At 43.7% G+C, this 14,614-nt stretch overlaps 1 protein-coding gene across 3 annotated transcripts in view; it reads left to right on the plus strand.

Moving 5' to 3' along the window:
• PHF20 (PHD finger protein 20) overlaps positions 1-14,614 on the plus strand; it is a 178,700-nt gene that overhangs the window by 143,206 nt on the left and 20,880 nt on the right. For all 3 annotated transcript variants that reach the window (XM_039479285.2, XM_074406449.1, XM_074406448.1), the window contains 3 exons: positions 5,308-5,406; positions 6,713-6,877; positions 10,044-10,222. In XM_039479285.2, coding sequence (XP_039335219.1) covers positions 5,308-5,406; positions 6,713-6,877; positions 10,044-10,222 — 443 coding nt within the window. The remainder of the gene's footprint in view (positions 1-5,307; positions 5,407-6,712; positions 6,878-10,043; positions 10,223-14,614) is intronic.

Raw genomic sequence — 14,614 nt, forward strand, 5'->3', positions numbered from 1 at the left:
AGAGACGGGGTTTCACTATGTTGACCAGGATGGTCTCGATCTCTTGACCTTGTGATCCACCCGCCTCGGCCTCCCAAAGTGCTGGGATTACAGGCTTGAGCCACCGCGCCCGGCTATACCTGTTGTTTAAACCACCCAGTCTGTAATGTTTTGTTACAACAGCCTGAGCAGACTAATCCATGCCTTGAGGAGTGAGGCTAGATAGGAGTTGGACCAGAAGCTGGGGAAGAGGAAAGGCATTCCTGTGGCAGGAACAGGCACAGCAAGGGTTCAGAGGCGTCAAGGGGAATAAACCAATCATCTGTCCCTAAGGTTCCCCTTCTGATAATCCTGTCACCCACATGGTTCTTCTGCTCTCAGCCAGGCCTTTAGTTGCAAAGTGAATTTAGAAGGTCAGTTTAGATTTGCTTTTCCAAATGAGGTTTCTCAATATACTAGAGTCACTTAATATATTCTCTTCCAGGAGCCAGCTTGGGCTTAGGTTTCTTTCTGTGTAGGTGAGTTCAGTCCTGAATAGAGATTTGGCCCAGAAAGAATTTTCTGGTGTCAAAGGGGGCCTCTCCTGTGCTTATTAATTCTTATTCCTACATTGCTACATTCGTTTGGGTCATGTTCTCACCCTGGGTAAGCTTAAGGCTAAAGTGAGCCTTGGGGCACAGGAATGGGTACCTCTTTGTTGCCAGCTGTACCTTTTCTCATGGGATTACTCCTGTTGTTCCTCAAAGACTCACCTGGTTTAGCTCAGTCCTTTCTGGGCATTTCTCTGTGTCTTCTCTGGGGCCTGCAAGTTCTGCCACTGGAGTTTACCAATGACCACCATCTTTAGCCAGATAACCAGGTATTGGCTAGCATTGGGCAGTTTTTCCTTTACGTCTCGCCCTGTCTCAATGATTTAGGATCTAGATTATGTTGTTGCTTCAGCCAGTTCTGCTACTGACAGGATGAATTCTGTTAGCATTTCACTAAGCTGAGGGGTATAATTACTTTAGTTGGAGGTCACTAAAACCTGAATTTACAAATAAAAAACTGGATCAGGCAGCAGTTTGTGTGGGGGGATGTGGGTGAAGGTATACCAGGTAATATCCCTCCTTTGCTGAGATCCTTCCAGTGGCTCCCTAAGTCACTCATAGTAAAACCCAGCTTCCTCACTGGGCCCTTCATCATGATCTGCTTCTAGCCTCCATCTGCTTCTCTCCCTCACTCAACCTAATTCTAATTTCAGTTCCATTAGAGCCATACAGATCTCCTTGCTATTTCTTGATTTCAAATTCTAGTTGTTCATTGCTGGTATATAGAAAAGCAATAGATTGTTATACATTAACCTTGTATCTTGTAACCTTGCTATAAGTGCTGTTTGGCAGTTTTTGTTTTGGTCAATTCTTTGGGATTTTCTACACAGACAGTCAGATCATGTGTAAACAAAGATAATGTTATTTGTTCCTTTTCAATCTGTAGAGCTTTTATTTCCCTTTCTGGTTTATTGCATTAGCTAGGATTTCCAGTAAAATGTTGAATAGGAGTAGTGAGAGCAGCACCTTGCTTTGTTCCTGATCTTAAGGGGAAAGCATCCAATTTCTTACCATTAAGTATGAAGTTGGCTGTAAAGAAGTTCTTTATCCCGTTGACAAAATTCCCTCCTATTCGTAGTTTGTGGCCCCATCAGCCCTTTAGGTTAGTGCAAAAGTAATTTTGGTTTTGCTGTGCCTTTCTGTGGCAAAAACATCAATTACTTTTGCACCAACTGAATAGAATGTAGTTCTGTGAGGGACAGGGGGTGTTATCTGCCTTGTTCATTGCCATATCCTTTCTCCCCAGAATGTGCCTGGAACATAGTATGTGCATGAATATTTGTTGACAAAATGATTTGAAACCATGGCTAATAATACGGTGGTAGCCAAAAAATTGTGTAAAAATGAGTTTTATTTTTATGTTTGGGGAAGACTCTGTTCCCAGGATCAATGAAAAGTAAAAATTATTCATAGCTTTTTTGAAAATTAGAAGACATCTGACCATGTTTTACTAATCTACTTTCTTTGGGCCTTGTTTCTTGGTTTTTAAAATTAGTGTTTTTACAAATTGGTCTAAGTTCTCTCCTAGCTTTCATGTTTGTTGACTTTCTTCTCTAGTTTCAGGATACTTTAACAGTTAAGGAGCTCAAACACCCTTAAGTCCTATGTTCTCTAGCCAGTGGATCAATTTTGCCCATAGAGTCCAGGCTTGCCAGCCAGTAGGCACAGCCCACCATTCCTTTCTGATGGTTCCTGAGTGCTCATTTGGGAGAGGGGCCTGGGTTGCAGTGCAGACGTGGTGCTGGAGAGTCAGACCAATTTGCTTTTAAATACCTATATGATGTCAGGTGGGGGATTTCACCTTTCTGAGCTTCAGTTTCCCTGCCTGTAAAATGGGAATGCTGTACACCCAAGTTGTTGTAAGGATTAAATGAGACATTTGTGGTTTCCTTGCACACAAGTGCTTAGTTAAAATGGAATCTGATTGCCTACCCTGCCCACACCTGCTTTGTGGATATCTTGATTCCATATCAGAATAACTTGGAAAGTGTTTTTAAAATCCCGTTGTCCTTGAAAACATTATGCTAAATGAAAGAAACCAGACACAAAGGGTCACCTATTGTATGGTTCCATATTTATGAAATACCCAGAATAGATAAACCCATGGTATCAGATGCAGGTTGGTTGTTGTCAGGGGCTGAGGGGAGGGGAGATACTGTTTAATGGTAAAGGGTTTTACTTTGGAGTGATGGAAATGTCGTTAGAACTATATTAAAGTGGTTGTACATTATGAATGTACTAAATGAAACTGAATTGTCTTTTTTCTTTACAGCTGTATTGAGGCTTAATTGTACAATGAACAGCACATATTTAAATGGTATAATTGGTGAGATTTGACATATGTTTATACCCAACTGTCACTACAATCAAGATAGCAAACATATTTCATTCCCTTCCAAACTTTCTTCGTGCCCTTTTTCAGTTCTTTCTTCTCACCTCTCCCCTCCCCCTGAGCGCCAGGCAACCACTATTCTGCTTACTGTTACTAAAGGTTTATTTTCTTCTCCCCGCCCCCGCCCCACCCAGACCGAATTTTACTGTATTGCCTAGGCTGGAGTGAAGTGGCACAATCTCAGCTCACTGCAACCTCTGCCTCCTGGGCTCAAGTGATTCTCCTGACTCAGCCTCCTGAGTAGCTGGGATTATAGGCATAAGCCACTATACCCAGCTAATTTTTATATTTTTAGTAGAGATGGGGTTTCACCATGTTGGTCAGGCTGGTCTTTAACTCCTCACCTCAGGTGGTCCACCTACTTCTGTCTCCCAAAGTGCTAGGATTACAGATGTGAGCCAGCGTGCCTAGCTGATTTGTTTTCATTTTGTAGAATATTATAAAAACGGAATCCTGCATTGTTTTGTCTGGCTCCTTTCACCCAGCGTACTTTGAGAGTCACTTATATTGGTGTTCTGACCTTTATTGCTGAAAAATTTTCCATTGTTTGGATACACCATGAATTATTTGTACATTCACTTGTTGATGGACATTTGGGCAGTTTTCCATTTGGGGAGATTACAACTAAAACTGCCATGAGCCTTCAGGTCTAAGTCTCTATGTGGACATAAATGATGCTTTCTTTTGAATCAGTAAGTTGTAGTAGATGGCAGGGTCATAGGATATATGTACGTGTAAACTCTTGTTGACATCTAAAAAGTAAGACATGGTGAATTACTTGAAATCCCACAAATATATTTGGTAAGAGGAGAAGAAACGACTGGAACAGGCTTAGTGCAGTGGCTCGATCTGGGCTCACTGCAACCCCCACTTCCTGGGTTCAAGCAATTCTCCTGCCTCAGCCTCCCAAGTAGCTGGGATTACAGGCATCTGCCACCACACCTGGCTGATTTTTATATTTTTATTTTTAGTAGAGATGGGGTTTCACCATGTTGGCCAGGCTGGTCTTGAACTTCTGGCCTCAAGTGAGCCACCTGCCTCGGCCTCCCAAAGTGCTGGGATTACAGGTATGAGCTACCACGCCCAGCTATGACTGAATTTTTCAATGGTGAGGCTATTAATTTTGAAAACTGATCTCAGTAGAGTGGTAGGTGGGAAGCTTTTTAGAATGTAATTAGAAAAATCTGTGAAGGGTAAAGTCTAGACAGGGAGGATTGATAGCTTGAGGAGTTTTGTTGTAAAGAGTAGAGAGGATGAAGTTTTGGTATTTGGAAGGCATGAACTATTCATTTAAAAATAATTTTGGGCCGGGCGCGGTGGCTCAAGCCTGTAATCCCAGCACTTTGGGAGGCCGAGGCGGGTGGATCACGAGGTCGAGAGATCGAGACCATCCTGGTCAACATGGTGAAACCCCGTCTCTACTAAAAATACAAAAAATTAGCTGGGCGTGGTGGCACGTGCCTGTAATCCCAGCTACTCAGGAGGCTGAGGCAGGAGAATTGCCTGAACCCAGGAGGCGGAGGTTGCGGTGAGCCGAGATCGTGCCATTGCACTCCAGCCTGGGTAACAAGAGTGAAACTCCATCTCAAAATTTTATGTTATATGACTGGTACCTCATTTTTTTTTTTTTAAAGAGTGAAACAAACAACAAAATTCTGTCCAGGCGCGGTACCTCACTCCTATAATCCCAGCACTTTGGGAGGCTGAGGTGGGCAGATCACCTGAGGTCAGGAGTCGAGACCAGCTTGGCCAACGTAGTGAAACCCTGTCTCTACTAAAAATACAAAATTTAGCTGGGTTTGGTGGAGTGTGTCTGTAGTCCTAGCTACTCTGGAGGCTGAGACATGAGAATCCCTTGAACCTAGAAGGCAGAGGTTGCAGTGAGCTGAGATCGTGCCACTGCACTCCGCCTTGGTGAGGTAGCGATTAAAAAAAGAAAAATCAGATCCCCAGGTGATTCCAGTATATAACCAAAGTTTAGGAGCAGTGATCTAAGTAGAATTTTCCAAACTTGTCTCTAAAGGGCCAGATAATAAATATTTTTAACCTTGGAGAGCATAAGGTCTTTGGCCTCTTACTCAACTCTGCTGTCAAAATGTGAAAGACATGTAACCAGTAAGCATGGTGTGTTTCAATAAAACCCATTTACAATGACGGGCAGTGGGCCTGAGTGTGCTGAGCTGGATTGAAAGCCTAAGTGATGGAGGTGTGGCTGTGTTACGGGCACCTGGCTCCAGACTTCCCAGGCAGAGCCAGGCCCACTGGACATGCTTAATTAAGAAAAGAATAAGCACCCCAGCATTGAAAACAGAATGTTAAAATGCCAACATTTGTGTTTAATTCCAGCTGCAAAAGACAAGGAAAAGAATAAAGAAAAGAAATTCAAAGAGTTTGTGAGAGTGAAGCCAAAGAAGAAAAAGAAAAAGAAAAAGAAAACCAAACCTGGTAATTTTTCCCTTGAAGGTTTCACTTAGATTTCCTTATTATGAGTGGGTAGGGGTTGCTTTCTCCCACTATGGCCTCTGAGCCTGCGCTGAGCAGAGGAAGGACCAGTAGTCCTTTACCAGGGCTTGTGGGCTTGATCTAGTAGGCCCTGGAAGGGGAAGCACCCACTTACCCAGGTATTACAAAGCGCTGCTGGCATTGAAAAACCTTCCCACTTGCTGCATTGGCCAGTGTGCCCTGCTACAGGCTGCTACATATGAAGGCATTGAAGTGTAAGCAGATGTGCAAGTCAGTGATGGTATTTGGTATTTGTTCACACATGACTCTTAAACACATCTTTGAGCCCTCTCAAGAAAGGATTCCCTTCGGTTTTTTTTTTTTTTTTGTGACAGAGTTTTGCTCTTGTTGCTCAGGCTTGAGTACAATGGCATGATCTCAGCTCACCACAACCTCCACCTCCCAGCTTCAAGTGATCTCCTGCCTCAGCCTCCTGAGTAACTGGAAGTACAGGCATGCCACATACCATGCCTGGCTAATTTTTTGTAATTTTAGTAGAGATGGTGTTTCTCCATTTTGGTCAGGCTGATCTTGAACTGCTGGCCTGAGGTGATCCGCCCAGCTCGGCCTCCCAAAGTGCTGGAATTACAGGTGTGAGCCACCAAGCCTGGCAGGATTCCCTTCTTAAAAACTGTGTCTAGGCCGGGCGCAGTGGCTCACGCCTGTAATCCCAGCACTTTGGGAGGCTAAGGTGGGTGGATCACGAGGTCAAGAGATCAAGACCATTCTGGTCAACATAGTGAAACCCCGTCTCTACTAAAAATACAAAAAATTAGCTGGGCGTGGTGGCGTGTGCCTGTAATCCCAGCTACTAAGGAGGCTGAGGCAGGAGAATTGCCTAAACCCAGGAGGCGGAGGTTGCGGTGAGCCAAGATCGCACCATTGCACTCCAGCCTGGGTAACAAGAGCAAAACTCTGTCTAAAAAAAAAAAACAAAACTGTGTCTAGCTCTCACAAAAATGTTTAGAAAAATCTGTATTCTGACCTTGGAACTTAAGGGATGCCATGTTTTATTCTCAGTGTATCTTCTAGCTGAGAAAAACAATCTTACCAGAAAAAGAGGAGAGAGGTGATGGTGAAGAGGAACTGTTTGGTCCCCTACATCTGCTCTCCACACCTCTTTTTGATTGAATTGTCCCTGAGCCTATGTGTTGCTCGAACAGGAGGCTTGTTGGTTGGATGAGATTGATTGTGGAATGCACCGATGTTATCTAGGGTTGTTTATTCCTTCCTGATCCTGTTCTTCCAGAATGCCCCTGCAGTGAAGAGATCAGTGACACCTCCCAGGAACCTTCTCCCACGAAGGCATTTGCTGTTACCAGGTGTGGGTCCTCACACAAGCCAGGTGTCCATATGAGCCCGCAGCTCCATGGCCCAGAATCTGGACACCAAAAAGGGAAAGTGAAAGCATTAGGTAAGGAGGCTCTGCTGGCCTGATCATTTGCTGATCATTTACTGGAAAACACAAGCATACCTGGGAGATATTATGGGTTTGGTTCTAGACTACAACAATAAAGCAATTAAAGCTAGTCACACATATTTTTTATTTTCCCAGTGTGTATGAAAGTTAACGTTTATACTGTATTGTAGTCTGTTAAGCGTTCGGTAGCACATGTGTAAAACAATGCATTTACCTTAATTGAAAAATATTGCCGATGAGAAATGTCACGTTTTTTAGAGTTAAGTCCTCAAAAGCATAGGCAACAGATACAGAAATGGACAAGTGGGAGTGCATCAAGCTGAAAAGCTTTTGCACAGCAAAGTAAATGATCAATAGAGTGAACCAAAAACCTACTGAATGAAAGAAAATATTTGTAAACTACTCATCAATAAGAGATTAATAACCAGAATATTCAGAACTCAGTTTAATAGGAAAATTATTCAATTTAAAAATTGGAGCCAGGCACGGTGGCTGATGTCTGTAGTCTCAGCACTTTGGGAGGCTGAGGCAGGTGGGTCACTTGAGCCCAGGAGTTCTAGACTAGCCTGGCCAACATGGTAAAACGCCATCTCTACAGAAATACAACAAATTAGCTGGTTGTGGTTGTCCGCCTGGAATCTCAGCTACTTGGGAGGTTGAGGCAAGAGAATCGCTTGAACCTGGGAGGCAGAGGTTACAGTGAGCCAAAATCACACCACTGCACTCAAACCTGAGGGACAGAGCCAGACTCTTTCTAAAAAAAAAAAAAAAAAATCGATAAAATATGTTTCTTTTTTTGATACAGAGTCACTCTGTTGCCCAGGCTGGAGTATACTAGCATGATCTTGGCTCACTGCAACCTCTGCCTTCCAGGTTCAACCAATTCTCCTGCCTCAGCCTCCTGAGTAGCTGAGGTTATAGGTGCGTGCCACCACACCTGGCTAATTTTTGTATTTTTAGTAGAGACAAGGTTTCACCGTGTTGGTCAGGCCGGTCTCAAACTCCTGACCTCTTGATCCATGCACCTTGGCCTCCCAGAGTGCTGGGATTACAGGCATGAGCCATCACGGCGGGCCTGTTATATTTCTTAAAACTTTCTTTGAGATAAAATTATTTCTCTTCTTCCATATGTTCTGAAAAATGTGACATACTGTTCATTAGATCAATCTTATTTTGATGTAACGTTCAAATTTTTGAACTAGCAATACATTTCATTGTGTTAATAGTTTAAAAATGAAAGCTGGACATGATGTTCCACACCTATAATCCCAACACTTTGCGAGGCTGAGGTGGGTAGATTGCTTAAGCCCAGAAGTTCAAGACCAACCTGAGCAACATGGCAAACCTTGCCTCTACAAAATACAAAAAATATTAGCTGGGTGTTGTGGCATGCCTCTGTAATCCCATCTACTCAGGAGGCTGAGGTGGGAGGAACACCTGAGCCCAGGAGGTCAAGGCTTCAGTGAGCCATGATCATGCCACTGTATACTGGCGTGGGTAACAGAATGAGACCCTGTCTCAAAAACAAAATAACAATTAAAAAATACTTTATTGCTTAAAAATGCTGATACACACGAAGTGAGTATTTGCTATTAGAAAGTCAATAGACTTTCAGTGTTGCTGCCACACATCTTTTCAGTTTGTAAAAAAAAAAAAAAAAACAGTATCTGTGAAGTGCAATAAAAGTATTAATAGTTATGACTGACTTAGAACAGTGTCTGGTACAGAACAAGTGCTTAGTAAAAGTTAGCTGTGATGGTAACTAATCAGCATCAAGTGATTCTGGCTCTGATTATTTCTGGAATCTTCTCCTTCCTTATTCCACACTGTCTACAGAGTTTTTTTTGTTTTTGAGACGGAGTCTTGCTCTGTCACCCAGGCTGGAGTGCAGCGGCATGATCTTGGCTCACTGCAACCTCTGCCTCCCAATTCAAGTGATTCTCTTGCCTCAGCCTCCCCAGTAGCTGAGATTACAGGCGCACACCACCACACCCAGCTAACTTTTTGTATTTTTAGGAGAAACAGGGTTTTGCCATGTTCGCCAAGCTGGTCTCAAACTCCTGGGCTCAAGTGATCTGCCCACTTTGGATTCCTAAAGTGCTGAGATTACAGGCATGAGTCACTGCACCTGGCCTGTTTGTTTTTTGAGACAAAGTCCACTCTGTCACCCACGATGGAGTACAGTGGTGTGATCATACCTCACTGTAGCCTCTAACTTGCTAGCTCAAGGGATCCTCCCGCCTCAGCCTCCTGAGTGGCTGGGACTATAGGCATACACCGTCGTGCCCTGCTAATTTTTTTTTCTTTTAGTGGAGACAGGGTTTCACCATGTTGCCCAGCCTTGGCTTGAACTCCTGAGTTCAGGCAATCCTCCCGCTTTGGCCTCCCAAAATTCTGGTATTAGAGACATGAACCACCATGCCCAGCCTTTGTTTACAGAGTTTTAAAGGTAGCTCTGGATATAGACAGACTGTAAGCCATGTCCTGGCTGGATGGGGTGAGGCTGAAGAACATGTTAGAACTGTCAGGAACGTTAGTCTGTATGGTTCATGGGGAGTTGTATCTCCTCTGCCACACAGTTCTATGATCTTGAGTGGCCACTGCCCTTGGGCCTCATTCTCTTAGTGGAATGAGGAAATGGAGTTGAGTTCACTGCCAGGCAGGGTGCTTCATTTGGGCTGTTACTAAACGACAGACCCAAGGACAGATTGGCATCCTTGTTTCCTTGCCCTGTGAATGTTCATGAAGGAGTGGGACCATAAGGTCATTTTTTTTTTTTTTTTTTTTTTGAGATGGAGTTTTGCTTTTCTTGTCCAGGCTGGAGTACAATGGTGCAATCTCAGCTCTCCGCAACCTCTGCCTCCTGGGTTCAAGCAATTCTTCTGCCTCAGCCTTCTGAGTAGCTGGGATTACAAGTGTGTGCGCCACTGTGCCCGGCTAATTTTGTGTTTTTGGTAGAGATGGGGTTTCTCCATGTTGGTCAGGCTGGTCTCAAACTCCCGACCCCAAGTGATCCACCTACCTTGGCCTCCCAAAGTGCTGGGATTACAGGCGTGAGTCACTGTGCCTGGCCTATGAGGTCATTTTTCATTCTTGACTATCAGAGATTTTTAAATTTTATAACTTAAAATAGTAACTATTGTTTTCCCTTTCCTCATAGAGGAGGATAATTTGAGTGAGTCCTCTTCTGAGAGCTTTCTCTGGAGTGATGATGAGTACGGCCAAGATGTGGATGTGACCACCAATCCAGAAGAGGAACTTGATGGGGATGACCGCTATGACCTTGAGGTGGTCCGTTGCATCTGTGAGGTCCAGGAAGAAAATGACTTCATGATTCAGGTAGGCAGAACTTCCAGGAAACAGGTCTAGAGAAGCACAAACTGGTTCTTGGAGGGAATTTTGAGGCCAGCAACTATGGCAAGTCATACCAGAGCCCCAGATACACAGTATGAACAGCAGCAGACTGAACATTGCTTTTTGGTTTGGCTTCCTCAGAGTTCCAGGCTGCCATACATAGTTCACTGATGGAATAAGAGAGGACTTCAGGGATCACTGAGTCTAAACCTCATGTGCTGCTTGAGGCAACTGGGACCCCGCAAATGGGAAGGGTTTTGCCTGTGGTCATAAAGTGAGAAGTTGAGCAGCAGGAACTGAAATCTTTGGAGAGGCAGTCTAATTTTCCCATGGACTCTTACCTTCTCTTTCACGTAAATTTTTTTTATGGTCCAGAGTCATGCAGGCTGGCTTTATACGTCTGTGTTTCTTTTTCTTTCTTTCTTTTTTTAACCCTTCTTCTCATTACTCAAGTTTCTTTTTCTTTATTTTCCTGATGTTTGAGTCTGTCATCTCCATCTCTGAGATGTGCCTATGGTGGGTAGGACCTCCTTACCTGCTTGAGGAAACCATCCCAGGCCAGCACTTGCCTGCCCTGGCCCTTGTCTGTGAATCACAGTCTGGGAGAGGTGGTGCTGTTTGGCTGGCTCCTAAGGGTGTCACAGTCTTGACAGCTGCCCAGCTGGCTTGGGGACCTGGATATTTAAAAGTCATGGTTATGTCAGGTGTGGTGGCTCACGCCTGTAATTCCAGCACTTTGGGAGGCCAAGGTGGGTGGATCACCTGAGGTCAGAAGTTTGAGACCAACCTGGCCAGCATGGCGAAACCCTGTCTCTACTAAAAATACAAAGATTAGCTGGGCATGGTGGTGTGTGCCTGTAGTCTCAGCTACTCAGGAGTCTGAGGCATGAGAATTACTTGAACCCAGGAGGCAGAGGTTGCAGTGATCCGAGATCATGCCACTGCACTCCAGCCTGGGCAACGGAGCAAGACTCTGTCTCAAAAAAAAAAAAAAAAAAAAAAAAGTCATGTTTATATTGGTTAGGATTTTTTGTAGGGCAAGTACAAATATTGTTGGGAAAATAGACTCGGTCCTAGGACTCAGAGGCAGGGTTCCCTTTAGGTTCGGAACCTAGAATTCCATCTTGAGGGGCTTGGTCTGCCTTGTTTCCTGCTTCTCTGGAGTCCTTTTGGTTCTTTTTGATTTTGCTCCTTGTTTATTTTCTTGGAAAATACAAAATGGTCACCTTTGGCCTCTCCTCAATTTTATGTTTTTGTATTCAAGAGACTAGCTTGATCAAGGTCAGAATCTTAGTCCCAATTCTAAATTTCTGAGTAAGGAATTCCAGCCAAATTTAGATCAAATATTAGCCTTTGGAACCAGCTACTTGTGGCCAGAGGGGAAGGAAGTTTGTTATGGGTCAGATGCTCACCGCCTCATCTAGTTATGTAGTCTGGTGGTAGTAGAACTTACAGAGTAGAGACAGGGACAAAAAGACTACCTGGGGCCCACCTGTGTTATTGTGTGAGTCGGGGCTCAGGGGTTATTCCCAGTAAAGGGGGTGGCTGCCCACCGTCTAATAAGAATCTGTATAGCCTGTTGAGAGATTTTAAGGAACAGGCCCAGCCCCTTTGGCTTGTTTTCTGTGTTACAGTATTATTTCCTTGCCCTTTTAGTATTGTAGGTTGGCATGGCCTGGATTTTTGGTGGTTTTTTTTTTCCCCCGAGACAGAGTTTTGCTCTTGTTTCCCAGGCTGGAGTGCAATGGCACAATCTCTGCTCACTGCAGCCTCTATCTCCTGGGTTCAAGCAATTCTTCTGCCTCAGCCTGCTGAGTAGCTGAAATTACAGGCATGTGCCACCACACCCAGCTAATTTTGGTATTTTTAGTAGAGACAGGGTTTCTCCTTGTTGGTCAGGCTAGTCTTGAACCCCTGACTTCAGGTGAGCCACCCGCCTTGGCCTCCCCAAAGTGCTGGGATTACTGAGCCATCATGCCTGGCAAAATATTTTTGTTATGGTAATTTTTCTTTTTTTTCTTGAGACGGATTCTCACTCTGTCACCCAGCCTGGAATGCAGTGGTGTGAGCTCCACCTCCCAGGTTCAAGTGATTCTCTTGCCTCAGCCTCCCAAGTAGCTGGGACTAGAGATGCCCGCCACCACACCTAGCTAATTTTTATATTTTTAGTAGAGATGGGGTTTCACCATATTGGCCAGGCTGGTCTTGAATTCCTGACCTTGGGGTCTGCATGGCATGGATTTTAAAATTCGCTTTTGGATCTTTACTTAATATACAGTTGCGTTTTTGCCTCTCATTTTCGAATTTGTTATCTTTGTACTCAGCAGTCTCCTTTTCTTTTATTTCTTGAAACATTGAGACTTTGCCTTAGTTCTTTAAACTTTTGGAAAGACTAGAGGGTGAGTAAATGTACTTGGTTTTTTGCCTTTTATTTTCTCCAGGGCTTTTAAAAAAAAACACTTTTATTTTAAAATAATTATAGATTCACAGGAGGTTGCAAATAAATGTATAGGAAAGTCCCATGAATTTCTTGGCCAGTCTTCTTTCCATGCCAGCAGCCCATAACCCCTCAGTAGGATATCAGAACTACAAAGACCAGTTGACATTGGCACAATCAGTAGAGCTTATTCAGATTTTACCAGTGATCTACAAATACTCATTTGTATGTTCATGTAACTCTGTGTGCTTTCATCACAAGTATAGCCTTGTGTAACCACTCCCACAATCAAGGTGAGATTGCCTCATTGTACTCTTTTTAGACATACTTATTCCTAACCCTGGAAACACTAAACTGTTTTAACTCTCTATAATTATGTAATTTATGATTCTTGGTTAGTGGAATCACATGGAGTGTATCTTTTTGAGAGTTGCCCTTTTTACCCTGTATAATATCCTTGAGATTCATTCATGTTGTTGTGTGTTTCAGTAGTCACTTATTCTTATTGTCCAGTAGTATTCCGTGCTATGGATATACCACAGTCATACTCTTTTTATTAATAGAACTAAAGCAACTCTGTGGAGCTAAAGCAGCTGTGTACAGCTGAATAGTGATTTAAAGTTTCTGGAGTGTTTTCACAGTACCATCTCACCTCTGTCAAGGTTATCTCAAGTCATTTATTTGGGAAAACAAAATTACGAAGGTATGATTTTTTTCATGGTTGTGGAACCATTAAATAAGTCATCAGAATATGATTTGAACCCAGGGCACCCAGTCAAATGCCCTTTCCCTATAGGGTCTTAGCTATGGGTATTTATATTTACAGCTGAAAAGTGAAACAAAAAAAATTGTTTTTGAAACATAATAGTACCGTCTAGCCTGGCTGACTAACCCCTCCCCAGCACCACCAGTTCACACATGCGTGTATATACAAACACACATACACACACTTTAGGTTGAGACAGAGTCTTATCTTTTTGAATAGGCCTCATAGTAACCTCTGGGATTCAAGGATACCTGATATTTAAGACCTTTAGTATACCTTGGTTCAGTGGTTTTCAAACATTTTTTGTTATTTTTGAATATTAGAGCCCCTTTTCCTAATGGACTGTTTCATAGAACCCCAAAATGTGTAACAGGTAACAGTAACAGTTTTGAAAGTTCGAAATGAATAATCTTTTTTTTTTTTTTTGAAACGTAGTTTAGCTCTTGTTACCCAGGCTGGAGTGCAATGGCACGATCTTGGCTCACCGCAACCTCCACCTCCTGGGTTCAAGCAATTCTCCTGCTTCAGCCTCCTGAGTAGCTGGGATTACAGGCATGCACCACCATGCCCAGCTAATTTTTTGTATTTTTTTTTTTTTTTTTTTTTGAGATGGAGTTTCGCTCTCGTTACCCAGGCTGGAGTGCAATGGCGCGATCTCGGCTCACCGCAACCTCCGCCTCCTGGGTTCAGGCAATTCTCCTGCCTCAGCCTCCTGAGTAGCTGGGATTACAGGCACGCGCCACCAAGCCCAGCTAATTTTTTGCACCTTTAGTAGAGACGGGGTTTCACCATGTTGACCAGGATGGTCTCGATCTCTTGACCTCGTGATCCACCTGCCTCGGCCTCCCAAAGTGCTGGGATTACAGGCTTGAGCCACCGCACCCGGCCTTAATTTTTTGTATTTTTAGTAGAAACAGGGTTTCACCATGTTGACCAGGATGGTCTCAATCTCTCGACCTCGTGATCCACCCGCCTCGGCCTCCCAAAGTGCTGGCATTACAGGATTGAGCCACCACACCCGGCCCGAAATGGATAATCTTTACTTGTGAGGCCAAATGTGAATGGTGGGCATATTCCCATGAATTCTGATATGCTGTCAGAGCTACGAGTTACAGACAGTTGGTGACTTGGAGCACTTCAGTGGCTCATTTGTTTTTCTCTATTTGGTTACACA

Source organism: Saimiri boliviensis, chromosome 9, assembly GCF_048565385.1.
Source record: "Saimiri boliviensis isolate mSaiBol1 chromosome 9, mSaiBol1.pri, whole genome shotgun sequence".
In the NCBI taxonomy this organism is placed as follows: domain Eukaryota; kingdom Metazoa; phylum Chordata; class Mammalia; order Primates; family Cebidae; genus Saimiri; species Saimiri boliviensis.